The 17,302-nt window shown below is 36.1% G+C and overlaps 1 protein-coding gene across 1 annotated transcript in view; it reads left to right on the plus strand.

Annotated features, from left to right (window-relative positions):
* TET1 (tet methylcytosine dioxygenase 1) overlaps positions 1-13,307 on the plus strand; it is a 147,067-nt gene extending 133,760 nt beyond the window's left edge. Inside the window, exon 10 of the mRNA XM_019484386.2 lies at positions 1,002-13,307. Within this exon, the coding sequence (XP_019339931.1) occupies positions 1,002-2,128 (1,127 nt within the window). The 3' untranslated portion in view covers positions 2,129-13,307. The remainder of the gene's footprint in view (positions 1-1,001) is intronic.
* Positions 13,308-17,302: the final 3,995 nt, after the last annotated feature.

Consider the following 17,302-nt stretch of genomic DNA (forward strand, 5'->3'; position numbering starts at 1 on the left):
AAGTGCAGACTGCAGAGCTGCATCATCTGGTCCACGGGGCTGGAATTTGGCAGCAGCAGTATTAACTGCTGTGGGCTCCCAGAGCTGTGGCAGCCTCTGCTCTTCTCTCTGCCAGATTTCTAGCCCTGTAGGCAGCCATACAAGCCAGATGATACTGCTCCACAGGCCATATCTTGGTTACTTCAGGTTCCACTGATACAAGAACAAGCCCATTGAGGAGACTTCATGAGAGATCACAGTATATGAGGGGCCAAGATAACCTGTGATTAGAAAACTGATGTAAATTGAGCCAAATATGTCTCAAATGATTTGAAATTACATAGTATTTGGCAGCTAAAATTAAGACAAAACCAGCTCAGTTGCTGCTGCTCTTTAAAAATCGGATTTACCTGCAGAGAGACGCATTTAACTTGGTGAGCAATAATCTTAAATAATATATTTTATAATTCAAGAAGGTTTTGCTTTTGACCTGATCTGGACAGCATCTGAAATAAACATTTCTTAGATCATAGTTTGGGATGAGTAGTAAATGGTGGTAGATCTATATTTAAGTGTTTATTTGATAAAACAGTTTTTAACAGAAGGACAGATAATCTTCAGGCAAGTTTTTTCTGTTCTACACATCAGTAATGAATGGTCTGCAGTTAACTGATTAAGGCCCTCATTCAGGAAGATAAACAGGTTTATCCTGAGAGTCATAAATTGTATTCCAAATGACATGGTAATATAAGAATGATGTTGTAGCTGTGATGGTTCAGAAATTATGCAAGAGGCAAGAATTTCTTAGGGTGATAAGTTTTTATGCAATTGGTACAGTAAAAGATATCACCCTGAGAAATGCTCACCCCTCACATTCCAGATGACATATATTTATTAGTTTGAAAAATGCAGACATTATCTATATCTTCTAAACTATAGAATTATTCTGAAACATTACCACAATAGATATATTTTTAATAATTCAATACAAAAATACTTATTTTGATATGTATTTTTTTTAGGGAACAAAACTGGTGCTTTGCAACCTGGAATAAAAATGGGGAGTTCAGATCACCTTTATGCCATGAAAAATGCTTCAAACACTACTATACTGAAACAATATACTGCTTCTTCCCCTTTTAAGGTGGATAGTTTACACCCTTATTCAGCATTAACACACAAGCCTAATATAACAACAGTGGCTAATATTCAACCAGATTTTTCAGTTCCCTACGGGTATTTTGAATGCAGTAGTAAGCAACCTCATGTGACACCTTATATTAATTGTAAGAACTTTGATGTATCAGTCAAAGATTATACTGGAATTCTGCTGAATGATAAAATGAATGGTGTGCTGCCAATTCTTCCAGAAGTCACTGTTTCAGACCATGTAACCCATAAAGACCCCCTGCACAGCATACTTGAACAGCAGCCGGACAACAAGCAAAACTGTCTGCCTCAGTTAGAAAACTCTCCCTCTTCAGAGTTGATCAGCTCTTGCGATTTGTCAGTAAATTCTCCAGCAAAGGACATAATAAAAAAGGAAGCTAATTGTTCTCATGAATGTCCAAAGGAAAAAGGTGGATCTGATCAAGAACAGATATGTGATTTTGAAGCGATTGATGAAAAGCAAAACAATGGGCTAGGAGAACCAACAGATTCTGAAGAAAAAACTGAGGAACTGTGGTCAGACAGCGAGCACAATTTTTTGGATGATGACATTGGTGGTGTTGCTGTGGCACCTTCTCATGGTTCTATTTTAATTGAATGTGCAAGACGTGAACTCCACGCCACTACACCAATTAAAAAACCAAACCGCAATCATCCCACACGGATCTCCTTAGTTTTCTATCAGCATAAAAATTTAAATGAGCCAAAACATGGATTAGCTATGTGGGAAGCAAAGATGGCTGAGAGGGCAAAAGAGAAGGAAAAAGAAGCAGAAAAATTAGGGACTGAAAATGCTGAACTAAACTCTAACAGCAGGAAAACAAAGCAAACCAGTGAAACTAGAGAGATTTTCTATGAAGAAAATGAGTTCAACCAAATTCCATCACGCAGAGCATTAACAGTAACTAAAGATAATATAATAACAGTGTCGTCTTACGCCCTCACTCGAGTTGCAGGGCCTTATAATCATTGGGCATAGGTTTCGTAGCAAATGCCTTGCCTTGGTGCAGTGTTATACAATATTTCTTTAAGGTGCTGTTAAAGAACAAGTCTTATGTAGTTTACTATTTGTTCATCTCAACCATTTTAAGGCTGAGGTAAAAATGGGGATTTTTCTTAAACTGTGACTTTAACATTTGGTGGTGCTTGAGCACATTTTAAGCAAAAAAAGTTGTATAGTTTTAATACATTCTAAAATTATTTGGGTTAGATTATTAACCTTGATTGACTCATTCAATTTATTACCTTTAGGAATTTATATTTTGGTGCTTTAAATCAAGTCTGTTTACTACAAAAGAAATCATTTGTAGGGATTTTAACAGGTTCACATTTTATGATATAAAATCAAAGTTATACACTGATAGCTCTACACAGCTCTTGGTGCTTGACCACATCAAACAGTTAAGATAATAAGCTGAATTATTACTTCATGGTGCCATTGCTCTAACAACTTCCAATCATTGCTATAAAATCCAAATGACAAATATTTTAAAAGAACTAATGGAAGAATGCTGTCTGCATAGATTTATCGTTACATAAATATGAAGGTATCCATAGTGATGGCTGGAAGTTGTTTGTAAGCTGTAAATATATATTTAAAAGCACTTTCTATTTTTAAAATTAACTTGAAATAGTATAGTATAAGGATCATATTGTCTAAGGTTTGTGCATACTCTACAGAAGAAATCATTTTATTCTTACTGTGTAGAGTTCCATAGTGTTACAACTGCAATATATATGCTAATAGCATATGTGATTGTTTTTAGGCTTGCCCTTTTTCATTGAAAATTTTATGTTCCGTATACACATAAAAGTAATAAAATGCAGAAGCATTTAATTATTTACAAATATGAAATTAAGAAACATCTTGTCAATATGTGTGTTGCTATTGGGAATTATGTAATGAATGTTATTTGTTGTTTTTTGAAGACAGATTTTATTATGATTTATTTGAGCAATAAGCGCAAATGTCTCATTCATCTGGAGCATTGCAAGTTTTATGATCCAACCAAATGTTCCTAATGCCTCAGGGGTAGGATTGTTTTGGGATAAAAAAAAAAACCCCCTAGAGTTGCCTTATTCTGTTCTGAAAAAAAAATACATGTGGGGAAAAATAAGTCAGCATTGGAAGATTAAAACAATATTCTAATATCAAATGTGTAACAGAAAATTTTAGTTGGTAATACCCTTCCAGAATGTTCACCAGCCACTAGGAACGCTTCCTCATTTCAAATATTTTTTCAAAGAATGTCTTGTTTTATTTTGAACACTGATCCATACATTTCATATGGAATTGTATTAAATACAAACATTTGAATTCATGTTCTCCATTTCAGTTGGAAAAGTGACATATGACAAATGAATACAGTTATATTTTGTTAAAGAAGAGGAAAAGCAGACACTCCATTCATTAAGTACTGTAGCATCTGACCCGTCTCTTTCCAGTTCTCCTTTTCTCATTTCTTTTTGCAGTTTATTATTCAACTTATTTATTATTCATCTTATTACCAAACAAAAAACTTAGCTAAGTGAGGTCCTCAACCTGCAGCTGTTATTTATGAAAGCAGTTCTTACTTTAGCAGTCACACTGCAGTCAGTGAGACTACTCAAGTAAGGACTACTCTTGGGAATAAGAGTTGTGGGTTTATGTCTTGGCAGTGAAGCTCCACATTTATCATGCCTGTGAATTCTCACAGAATATATAACCACACAGGTTATGTAACTGAGATTAAGTTTTTTCCAATGAAAATGTATACCAGTAATATACTTGATATTATAATGTATTGGTGCTGTAATAAAATTAATCTGAAATGTCTAGATCCATTTTATCTAAAACCTAGACAAGGTGCTTTTTTCTCAAAAAGTTCTACCATAATTGTTATATTTACAGTTTTGGTGCAAAACATATGTGAATTTTATTTTTTATAGACAGTGCTAACTAAGGTCCTGATCTAGTGAGCAGTTATACATGGGAGTAGTTTAGTGAGTTCAGTTTGACTGCTCTTTGATGCACATTTATACACCTGCAGCATCTGCTGGATTAAGGCCTAAAGTTGCAATCACTGTGTAATGACCTTGGGTGCAACCCTGCAGTCCTCATGCAAACAGCTTATTGAAATTAAGAATTTTGGTGGCACACGGACAGCAGAATTGGACCCATTCTTTGTATCTTACCTATTTTAATTTAAACTTGTAAAAAACCCATATGCTGCAAATTTTAGTTCAAAGCTTGTTATTTGTTCAAATAGAGGATATGAAGGGATTGTAAATAAAACAAAGTCAATATTATGCCGTCATTTTGTATCAGCAGTTTTCTGCTTCTTGAAATGTAAAATACAGTATACGTTAAATCATTATGGTATTTTTGTGTGCCTTAGATATCCATTTTAAAACTTGTATATTTTTGGTGAGCCTAAGATATAATAAAATTACAGCTGTACATACAGTAAGTAGTACTGTAAGCTGCTGTAGCTGCTCCAATAATATATTTGTTATACGAGTACCCTTGTCTAACATAATGGTAAATTATCTACTGGAAAGATTTTTTTGTTAATTGTATCATTGATAGCTTCACCATTATTTCACAATGCCATATGCATATATAGTGCATAATGAAAAAATCCTGTAAAAATCAGTAACTCTAGCGCAGTGATTCTCAACCAGGGTGCCACAGCACCTTTCAAGGGTGCTACAGGGTACCACACAATATTGGCACTGTTTAGATGTACAAACATGATACATAAAACATTCACAGGGATTTCAAATGGGAATCCCTAATATTAAAACTATTCTGACCTGTTGTGGGCTTTCTACATTTTTGCAAAAGAATAATTGCTCTATTATCTTTCTATAGTCAAAGAATGAGTGAAAACCAAGAGTTGGCATTTTCTGAGGGGTACCTTGCATCTAGTAAAGGGTGCCTTGAGTCTAACGTTGAGAACCACTGCTCTAGTGAATACCAACCTTTCTACTTGAATTTAGCCAGGAAAGCTTTAAGGCAATTATTCAGCCTTGCAACAAGTTCAAGAAATTAAAATAGATGAATGTCCACTTAAACCCTTCTCTAGAAATGCCTTACTTAAAGGCTTGTAAATGACTAGAAAGTTCAAGTGATAAAAGTATTCCTTTAGAAAAACAAAAGCATCAATCAGAGAACCAAGAAACAGGAGAGGTGCATATAAGAGGACATCTTTAAGCAAGGTTTTTTTTTTACAAGTGTTTTCTCTACATCAGTAAACCCCCAGCAAATACAGCCTAATAGGTTTCATGTAGCAATTGAGAAGAGACTACATCTTAAAATATTCAAATTATTACTTGGTAGCTGCTAAAATCCTCAGTACTGCTTTATTACAGTTATTGAAATGGTAAAAATGCCCAGTCCAAAGAGTAAAATATTACCCCCATTGCTATTTTCTTGACAATTTATAAAAAATACCCTAATTATAGTTACATAATTACATCCGACAGGCAGATTAGCTGCCACCTTTTTTATTCTCTGATGTGGCACTTAGCAGAGTGCAATCTGAAAAGCAAATATTTTCTAGTAACATATTGTGCTACAAAAATACACCTATTTACTGTTTTTACAGCTGTGCGCTATTTATTATAACATTTCAGGATATTTATGATTCTTGCACACACACCTCTGTGTTGTTTTGAGTAAGATTATCACTTATAACAATATTATCCTCTAAAATATATAAATTGTGGAATACAATTATTTCTCTTCCACTCCACACAACTGCTCTGTGATTTTCCTCTTATCCTCAGCAAGGTTCTTCCAGGTTGGCCAGGTCAAGAACCAGATCCAAGGACAAGGTAACTAAGAATCTAAGAACCAAATGTTTTTCTGGATCTCATGTGGGTATCAATAGAAGTGGTGTTCAAAGAGAAAGGGTAGTAGAGGTCTCCAAATGTTTAACTTTGCAAATTTCTGACAGGCTGTATTTTTACTTTTATACTTCTGAACAATATTCCAGCAAGGAACCCAACACAGCATATCTTTTACTTTCTAGAAGAAACAACCCTCATCCCTTCCTCTAAGGGGCCCCATATATTCAGTCTGGAGAAAAGAAGTAATACTTGCTAGAATATATCATTTCTCTTTGACTTACATGAGCCACTGTTGCAAGAATGCAGTAGCGTCCACTGAAATGAAGAATGCTACCACTGCAGTTCTTCTGTTCTTATTGACACAGGGAATGAGGTACCAAGCTGGGATCTTAAACTTAAAACCCACAGATAGTAATGTCGACTATTTCTGTGAGGCTACATGACCAGTATTTTTATAATGCTGTTCAAAACTCACACAAAAACCGATCAACGGTAGCCACAATTATGATGGAATTGTATCTTTAAGGGATCCTGACTTAATTAATTGACATTTGTATTTAGTGTAATGGTCATTAAAATTTTTGATCTTAGATACCACAATGCTTCCTTATGTTTAAAATAGGGAATTATTGTAGTATCTTTGACAATGTAGTGTGGTAACTGTGGGTAAATGGTGATTTTTTTTTTGTAATGCCTACTGTTGTATATAGCGCACAATTGTTTTCTCCTTTTAAAATATCTTTTAAAAACCATTACAGTATTTTTTTAAGTTAGATGGTCAAATTTGGGTCTTATTTACATCACTGCAGTACCACTACTTGCAGTGTGCTGATTTATCAGGCTTTCCTGCAATTTTTATATTTAACTCAATATGCATTGACATAATTGAACCAAATTCTCTGCTTGATACTGTATAAATCCCTTACAGTTAATGGAGCTTATGGAGGTGCAAATGGCAGTAGTATTTGGTCCAGTATGTTAGTATGCTTTTTGTTAAATGTAGAGGTCTTACAAAAACTTACTAAAAAATTGTATTTGCATTTTTATATTTAAAAATTAGGGCTCAATCCTGCCCTACATTAAACAGAAGCATATGAAATCTGCTATCTAGTCAGTCCTAATGATTATTGTCTGATTTCTAATTTATGTAAATGTCTAATTCCTTCTCAGATTTGCACAGAAATGCTGTAATGTACACACAAATGAGGAAACACCTTTCCAAATCATGAAAAGTTAATTTGTATGCCAGTTTTCAGATGTTTTTACGTATAACAGTAATTTTAATATTGAATGAATGGTCTCTCAACTCCATTGTAACAATTACAACAGCATTTCTTCTGAAGTAAGATCTTTGTAACATGCTATTAAACTGTCATTGTGTTCTGTGTCTCACATATGGAAGAACTGGCTACCTAACTGTAATACATTAGGAGAGCCTTTGATCTTACATGATGAAATTACAGAGGAAGACAGGCCAACCACATATGGAAAGGCTGTTTTGTTTTGTTTTGTTTTGTTTTATCTTTTTTTTGTTTTAATTTAACCAACTGTTAATTTAGTCTGGAAAACCAAGACAGCAACTTTGTCATCAAACGAAACTGAAGGGAAACACATTTTAATCATGCTATGACATCCTGCACTGCATTACAATGTCTGTGTCATAATATTGCATCTCAGCCATGGGGACATGCCACCAGGTCGTGTTACTGCTGTAGGTTGATGTAGCTCTTAATTCCTTTTCTCTTCTTCCTCTGAAGGAATTAATCTTGCTTTGATTCTCTTCGCCCTACTTTTACTTCCTTGTAAAATCAAAAAGGCCACTTTCTCTTTAATCTGCCACATATATGGTCCTTGGACAAAGAACCGAGCACTGCTATAATTACCATCCTGTTCATTCTGCCTGAAGTGGAAAGTGGAGGACTAATCAGGCATGTGAGACTTGAAAGTTGTATATAAAGCTATGAAGAGCTGCATACAGCCTGTGATCCAATTTAAAAAATACAATGTATTTAGATACAATGATGCATTTCTGTCAGTCTCCCCCTTTTTATCTGCTCTTAAGAATTATAGCCTGTGTAAAAAGTACTGAAACTATGACAGTATTTTGTACTTCAGTATTTTGCTGAAGTAGTGGGAAACCACAATAAAAGAATTTTCTGGGACTATCTGATATTTCAGACAAACTATCTTGTATCATTATTGTTTATATGTAGTAATTATTATATGTAGCGATTCAGTACCATATTATTTATATGGTACTGAAGTATGCTGCTGTAAAACTGTGACTGCTATTCCCTTTGGACTCTGAAAAAGGAAAGTTGCATATTTTTTCATGTTATCCTAGTAGCCAAAAATCTCTTTTTTTTTTTTTAAAAAGTACGTAGGATATTGAGACTAGCCTCCAAACACTACAGACCAGTTTCTGGAGTCAGCGGTGTTTCTTTGAAGATATCGGATGCTACTAAGATCAGACTTTGCTTTGTCTGTGCTAGAGATTGTTCATTTTTTTCAGCAAATTATTTAGTGAGCTTGTATCTCACGTTTGTTTTGTCATTTCCATTTTAGAAGTTTAGGTGTTTCAGAGGAGGTAGTTACTTATAACATTACAGTATAATATTTAGTGACATGTATAGTCTGTTTTTATTTCTTCAATGACAATGAATAACGTGTGCTGTATCTTCTCTCTTTAGGATATTCTATTGGCTTGCTTTCCCCGTAGGCTTCTTGTCAGTACAGGCAATAGTTAGGGACCTATCAAATTCATGGTAGAAGTGGGCTGTGCCACAGCTCCTTTAATCTTGCAGATTCCTCTGCACACACCCCTTCCCCCGCCTCCACCAATTGGCAGAGGGGCTCCACAGCTCACACCTGACTAGCTGGAAGGTCAAAACCATGGCTTTAAATACGGTGCCATTTTTGCCTCCCAGCAGCAGCAAACAGCAGGGCCATGGGGACTCCTCAGCCAATCAGCAATGGGGGGGAGGTGCATGGGGAAACCTGCAAAACTAAAGGAGCTGTTGCACAGCCCATTTCTGCTGTGAATTCAGTAGGTCCCTAGCAATAGTGAACCTTTCAGCTCTCTCAGCTCTCTGGCTGATCCCTTTGTAGTTCACCTGCTCTATATATCCATGTCAGCTGTCAGCTCAAGGTGATGTTCTAGCCTTCTGTTACAGAATAATATGAAGATTTGGATTTTCATGAATACACAACTTCAATAATTTTTCTTTGAAAAAACCTCCTTTGTTCTTTAAGGTAGCAATGCAAGTGTAAGCCTTGTCCTTGATTTTCTTTTTCCCCATCTCACCTCTCCTTTGTCTGTTAGTCTACTTACCTTTACCTTACTGGGTCCATCTACATGAAATGCTGCATCGCTGTAGTGACAAGCTACGGCAATGTAACATCAGTGGGCATGAACCAGGACATGGACGCTACTGCACAGTAGATCGTTTTTACTGTGTAGTAGGGTCGTAAACAACCCATGTGCCGCCAGGACTGCATAGTAATGGTGGTTACTGCACAGTCGAGAGCACATGTAGACACACCCACTATAGATTTTGTTTTAATCATCTCTCTCATCTCTTACAGTGATCTTTTGGTGGTCTTGTTAGAGCCTTATCTCCCAGGGAATTGAGAATATTGAAGTTAAATTATGTTTTTACTCCAAGAAAGAGAGGCCTTCTGTCCCTCCTTTTGCTTCACTGGTTTCCTGTCAGTGCTTAAAGCAAACTCCTAAGCTGCCCATTTAATCTTAAGAACTTTTAATTAATTGGTTACACTCTACCTCTCTGACCTTTTAGGTCTGTGCAGCTAAGCCAACACTGTACTTTGCCGATATTGTCCACTTTTTTGCCCATAGTCATGATTCTCTTGCATCGTTCTTTGCTTGTGCTGCAATAACTCTTTAGAATTCTCCCCTTTCCTCTGTGTTAAAGCATGATTTCTGCTGTTCAAATCTTGATGTAATAATCCAAATTTCACTAGTCTCTCACAGGTGCATAAATGGAAAAAAGTGCTTCTTTGCATCTTCTGACTTTATCTCTATGCAGAGATGAGCCAGAAGACCAGAGGTAGCCTCAAAGCTGCATTAAGTTTAGCACCATCCCTGACATTAGATTCTTCAAGGGGAAATGGTGGTACAGGCTTACCTGTTCTCCCTGCTTCCACAACAAGAAGCAGAACTGTTCTATCTTGAGAAGGCAGAAGTGAAATAGAAATTATGCCCTGTAAAAGGGCGTAGAACTTTCAACTTTGCTTGCTATGGACTTCTTCATTTAGTCACAATGCTTTTAGGTACTCTTGCTATTGCATAACCTTGTCTCAACTCTGCCAGTCCAGCATGAGCTGTTGCATATAGCCACAATGTAACCGAAATCTAACTGATGTCGTTGGCCTTCAAGTGACATTAAGTCCTTCTCAATACAGCATCCTTCAGTTCTTCCCATGCTATAGCTAGCAACAAATTTCATCCCTTTTCTTTGCTCTGCTAGGCTTTTGTACGTGTTACTTCTTATTTATGTCTGAATCTGCTCCTCTGTCCAAAGTCTTCTCTTTTCTTTCTCTCCATAAGGCATATTCTGGCCCTTGATGAGGAATAATATGAGGATAAGTTGTCCTGTGGAACAATTCAAAACCTGCAGGATTACTGTTAAAATTAAATGGATAATAACAGTGACATGTTGTTTAAAGGTATTCAATACTAAACTGCCAAAAACTTTCCCATATTTTACTTGTATTGATTACAAGTTGGATTACATTTGGACCCCAAATGCTTTTTATATAACAATGACCATATCAAATCAGTGTTTTAGGTTGGTAATGCTATTTTCAATCATAGTTATTGCTATTATTCAAGTGCTGTACCCACAGCCTTCCACACAAAATCAAAGTGCTCAGTACTGCAGACACCAAAATCCTCCATGTGTAGGCAGCAGAACACAATTGTCAGTTAAATTACACAGAGATGTCATGCAGAAGACTGAATGCATTTAAAGGAACTGTTGTTGCAATTTTCAGTGGAACAGGAGTCCTTCACTTAACTCAATATCACAATTGCTGCAACAGAACATTTACATACTTGTTGTGGAAGATTTTATTAATTAGTTGTTTGATAAATATTGTCTGTATCTTACTGTAGTTTATTTTCATATACTATTTTAATGCAATTTATTGTTTTTTTTAATGCAAGAATAAAGGGTCTGATTCTTATTTACAGTAGCCACTCTAGAAGAGTAAAGGGGCATTTAAGTGGGTATAAATGTAATTTAGACCCACTGCTCATGCCTTTTTACATTGCTGTGAGTGTAGAGACACTTGTGTAAATGAGAAACATGTCCACAAGGTTGATTGTGCAATCATTAGTGAGTGATTTTTCCTTAAAGTATCCCTGCTGCACACACATTGGCCAGTAAAATCCAAACCATCATGCTGGTTTTTAGTTTGGAAAATAAGAAATGTAGTTTAGAAAGATTTTATAGTGTAGAGTCTTTTGTAGCACAGGAGGTAGGGATCCCATGATAGACTGTCTTTCTTTCCTCATCTTGCCTCCAACAAGAATGTGGTAAAGGATTTGTTCCGCAAGATAATAACTTGGCTATAAAACTGGTAGAATTGTGGTTGGTATTAATTGCAAATTTGGGCCATTTTTTCTTCATATACACAAGGTTGTCTTTTTCCATTACATTATCAGCTTTACTTGACCACTGGAAGTGGGGTTGTGAGAAATCACCCAGCTCTATTCTATGCTGAAACCAGATCCAGCAAGGTTTGTAATACTATGTAATACTGCCACATTAGGGTGAATTGTGAGGTTTAAGCTGAGAGCCAAAGTTTTCCGACTACCCTACCTGTGGCGATATTATATAGCAAAACTATCGGCCCAGTCCTGCATACCTGAGTCATGCAAAACTTCCACTGTGGCCAATGGGAGTTTTGCCTTAAGCATTGAGCCTCTTAATACCATATGATTGCATTGGAAAAATAAAATGGTTCCCTTAAAAAAAAAGTCTGAGGAAGAAAACGAACTGCTTTATTTTCATTCTTATATGTCTAAACTGTGGAGGTGCTGAGAAACATTACTATAGAGTACATTTCTTTTTATCCTTGTGAATACCATTCTGTTAGTCTAACAAGCACAGGGCGGCCTTCACATTCTGACTGTTGTGAGCCTGCACTCTTAATAATTCCCAAAATGACTGCAAAGCCACAAGTTAATGCAAACAGCATTCCTGTATAGTTAAAAACAAGGCTATTTAACTTAAGCATTAATAGATATTTAATAATTTAAGATTGAATTCTGTTAATATTGCTTTGTTCAATTTGGGAAGGAATAGCTCTTGATAATCCAGTAATATTATGATGTATCATAAATGCTGACCGGAATTTGTTGCCAGCAGATATAACATTAATTTTTAAGGCAACAACATCCAAACATGCAATTTGATTCCCTCATGAGGATTATGAAAAGCTAAAAAGGTACAGTATGTCAAAGGAGAAAAAAAAAAGATGTATTAATGATTGTGTATTCTGTTTCTTTCTTTCTTTCTTTCTTTCTTTCTTTCTTTCTTTCTTTCTTTCTTTCTTTCTTTCTCTTTTTTGGGATGCATTTAATATTTCTCTTTCAGGTTTGAATTGTTGAGGTTTTGGATTTCCTCCAGCTAATCAACTTACTGTATTTAGACCTTCTGAAAAATGAAATAAGAAAAGCAAAACATAATTTTATGTACAGGGAGAAAAAAAACAAAAAGAAAAAGCACTTCATGATGTTACAGTATGTACAGGAGACAGGATAAAAATACTTAATGTCTTGAAAAACATTTGGGGCCTGATTCTCATGCAGAGTAAATAAGCATACTTTCACTAACAGCCAGGAAGCTATGCAAATTTATACTAGCTGAGGATCTAAATCATGACATCTCTGCAGACAAGGGAACCCTTACCAGCAGTACTTGAAGACTTGTGAGTTGTGACTGCATGTTACTTGAAAGACCTAATTAAGCTATGTTTTTGGTGCAAGCAGTTGTTGTACATGATTTCATGTTTATGTAGCAAGATGCATTGAAATGTTGATACTAGTATTGAAACATACATGTAAAGATTGTTGTTGTGGAAATTGTCTGTTCTGTTATATTTTTCTTGTGTGTCTCATCTGTTTAGAAGGTAAACTTTCCTTTTTTTTTATTGTCCTAACTGAATAAGGCTAAATGAATACTGTAATTGAAAATATATTTTAAATCTTGTCATGAGTTTTTAAAAAGACTATTACAAATTGTATCATTCCTGATTACACAGAAATTTGTGGGTGGTTTTAAATAAATTTTATACTTCTATTTTGTACTCAGTAGTCTTATTTTTTCCTGTATTTGCTATATCTTTCCCTTTTGTAAGATAAATGCCAAAATAAAAATAGTGGTTTGTATTGCCAAATACAAATTAAAATAAATTATTTATGATGACCCTCCTAAAAGAAGGTACTGAATGACTAAATAGCTGGACTGTTAGAGGCCCTGCTATTACAACACAACTTAGTATATAACATCATGGATGTAGTCTGCATTGTAGAGCAAGTTATTGCACCCATATACTCCACCATTACTAAAACAAATTTATTCTGTGAATTAACAAGGAATTCATAAGCACTGATTTTAAAGCTAGGCACAGTCTTGTATTGGGTGGCACTGAATGCCTTGAACGGCTGATACTCTTTCAGCAGAAATAAAGTTCCTGTGCATAAGAGGGAGTTATGATAAACACATACACAATAGTCTCTGGATTTTGTACAGTAAATACATCTTCCTTTTAAAAAAATGTTATAGTTAGGCAGATATAAGCAGTTCCTTTCAAACTTGTTAAAGAAGAAGCAAGGAGACTTAATTCATTTTTATTAGTACTTTTTCCTGCAGAATGTCCCAGTCATATCATGAACAGTCTTTCTTATATCTGGATACTCATGGTGGACACCACCTGACTGATTCAACCCTGCAAGAGTGCAGTTTGATCCAATCCAAACATATGGAGCTGCTCCAGTAAATGAGAGAATCAGCCTATCATGTGGATGTCCTGAATTTTTCCTACGACCACAACTTGTGTTCACTTGCAGGCCTAAGGTGGTTCAAGGCCCCTCAGCAAGAGAGGTAGTAAAAACACCTTTTTAAAGGACAAAATATTTGCAAACCCTGTTGCAAGAATTATCTTGTTTTTTCCACCAGATCTGTTCAACAGAGCAGAACTGAGGGTACTAGGCACCATGGCTCAAGACTCCTCCAGCCACACCTTTTGCCACTGAGCATGCAGAACCTTGATATATCCCCATGGAAACAAGCCAGAGGGTGGAGATCTTGCTAGGGTAAAATTCAAGTAGGATGGATCTCAATTCTGACTGTCCCTATACACCTGACAGTTTTACTGATACTAGAGGAAGAATATAAGATTAGAACTTCTGTTATGCAGATCTTGAAAGAAAGAGAGAAACAACCAGAATATTGATGTTTTTCTTAGTACTTTTCAATATAAGTTGAGGCCCACGATTATTTATGCGATTTAAGTCCCATAATAATTTCCACCATTATTACCAATATTTTTTCTCAAAATTGGATTCTCATAAAAAGAAGAAAATTCATTGTCTTGAGGCTTCAGTAACTCTTTGCCAATCCTGGAGGATAATCATCAATGAATTTTTATAGTGAATGATCCACCAGATGTGTCCTCAGCCCTTCTCCAGGCAAATGCATATTTTCCATAGTCTAATATACGTTAGTGTGCCTCAAGGGTAGAAGGTAGGTTGTTTTCAAACATGTCAGTGTTGCTATAAAGCAGGGGTTTTCAGCCTTTTTGTATCAGTGTACCACTATCTGCTGGATGCGGAGCAATGTACTCCTGGCAGCCAGACACGGAGCTGGGGTGGCGCACAGCCAGATGTGGAGCGGCAGCAGCCACTGTGTGCAGTCTTCCCCCATGTCCAACTAGGCAGGAAGCGCTCCCTGCTCCATCCCCACCCACCCACGTGTACTCCCTAGGGCCTTCTCAAGTACCCCCTATAAAGCAAGTGCATAAGCTGTAATGGAACATATACTAGTACATACCTTCCCCAGACCCTGTATTTTTTTCCTAAGAAATAGGCTTAAAATTGTAATGTTCTTCTCGCATATGATGCATGTAAATTTTGCAGTAACTTCTGCTACAAATTAACAGTATTTTTGTGAAGGCTATTTTTCTGCATTTAGAAGCATTTTAATATGTAAGTACATTGATTATGAACTGTACTGCAGTTTGAATATTGTTTGATACGTCTGAGTCTGTTGGTTCATATTTTTTCAAATATTCCTATGAATAATGCATGGTAGAACGAACTCCAGAATGATTAATTGAGGGTAAAGTGTTGGAAATTGCAAAGTGACCATGTAAAACCTCTACAGGTCACCTAAATTTTAAAGTGGGAATTAAAGGATATTCCAGGCTTTGTATGGACTCTCTGTACTAAACCTGAGTTGGGTTTTTGACACAAGTAGAACTATGCTTCAGCTATGATTATTCTGATTTTGGAAATGGCCTATGGGCTTTAATATACAATAATTGCTTAAGGATACTTGTTATGTGTTTTCTTTTTATCTAAGGCACATTGAAATAAATATAAAACTTATAAATTTAAATTTGGATATTAAATTGGCTATTGCATAAACAGTGACCTCATATTTCTTAAGCTGAATCTATGAATCACTTTGCAGTCCACTCATAGACCGATCATAGTCAGCCTCCTGGTACAACCTTTCATTGTTTTTCCGGCACACAGAAATTACTCAAAATTCTTAGTTAAAGAACATTTCTTGTTCCAACAGGGGGAAAGCTCACCATTAATTTTCACTATGTTCTGCTGCACATCTTCCCTCATCTTCCATAACAAATAGGTAATACTGCCTACCTGTGACATTTAATAGTGATCCAGGGATGGAGACACAAGGGCTGAGTCCCATCTTTCAATTTGGGCTACCAGAATTGTGCAGGGGGGAAAAGAGTTGGTATTCAGTCTTCTGGAATCACTTTGATTTATAACTTGATTTTAAATTTTTACATGGTAGACTTCATTTCACCCTCTAGTGCTCTCTGATCAGTTGGAGGATCTTTGCAGCAATGAAGACCTAATCTGGTTCTTCATAGGTAGCGCTTCTTCAGCAAGATTCATCAACCTCTAGCCTCAAGTAGCAGAAAATCCTCACAAGCACTGAGCTAGGTTCTATATACAGCTTTTCAGAATCTGCAGACAGCCAGGTGGCCATAAACCACCAAGTCTTATTCTGCTCAGGCAGGAGATATTCAGTTGTAGAGGTATGCCAAAGCCCTACCACCCTCTTGAAACTGTAACTGTGTTGTCAGAATGCTCGACCAGGACTGCAGGATTCCCATGGAGAAGGAAACCTTTGCAGCCTAAGTGGTGAGGTTTGCAAATTCCAGAGGCCCCAGGTATCCAAAGAAGCAAAAGCAAACCTACCCTTTGTAAAATAAATAAATAAGTGACTTGAAAAGTGAGCAAGTGGTATAAACATCAAAGTTAGGCCTTTTCTTCTTTGGCTTCTCATCTATATGGAGGCCCTAGCAAACCCTGCTAGCCTAGAGATTTGACAGAGGTAATTGTATTGACCTGTAAGGATACTAGTCCAAGACCCCCCCATTCTGGCAGGGAATAAGGATCAAAACCAGGGATAGTGGTAGTATACTAATCTACTTTTGCTTTTCCAGAGAAAGGGACTTGGATCTGAAACACGGCAAAGGAGCTTTTTCCATCTGTCCTCTCCATAGCCTGACTCTACTTTAATATGTAAAAAATATTTACAAATTCAGCAAATGGGGAATTCTCATTCAAACTAAAGATTAAACAAAAATACTAACTGAAATCAAAGAAACGTCAGCAAATCAGAAACCTTAAACTGGCTCATAGTAGGGTATAAATTAACTAGTAAATTCTCTAGATTTTGTTGTTGTAGGCAACTCATTACTACAAGTACCAACAGTGTGTTACAAGTAAAGGTGGTTTACCAGTGTCAGAAAAGTCATATTGCCAGTCTTGCAAGTAGTGTGTGTAGCCACCATACTGGAATCCAAGATGGCTGCAAATTCCCATTTTGATCAATATTTCAACCCCCACAAGGGTTAGACAATTAATTACAATGATTAAACTAACATTGTATGAACCAAGATCAATCAAAACATGTCTGTCATGGTATCCATATTGGATTCCAAGATGGCTAACACATTAATATGTATATATCGACTCAGTGTAATTAAAAAACCCAGTAAACAATACTCCAATACTAAAACCTCACAAATTCTA

Source organism: Alligator mississippiensis, chromosome 6 (assembly GCF_030867095.1).
Source record: "Alligator mississippiensis isolate rAllMis1 chromosome 6, rAllMis1, whole genome shotgun sequence".
In the NCBI taxonomy this organism is placed as follows: Eukaryota; Metazoa; Chordata; order Crocodylia; family Alligatoridae; genus Alligator; species Alligator mississippiensis.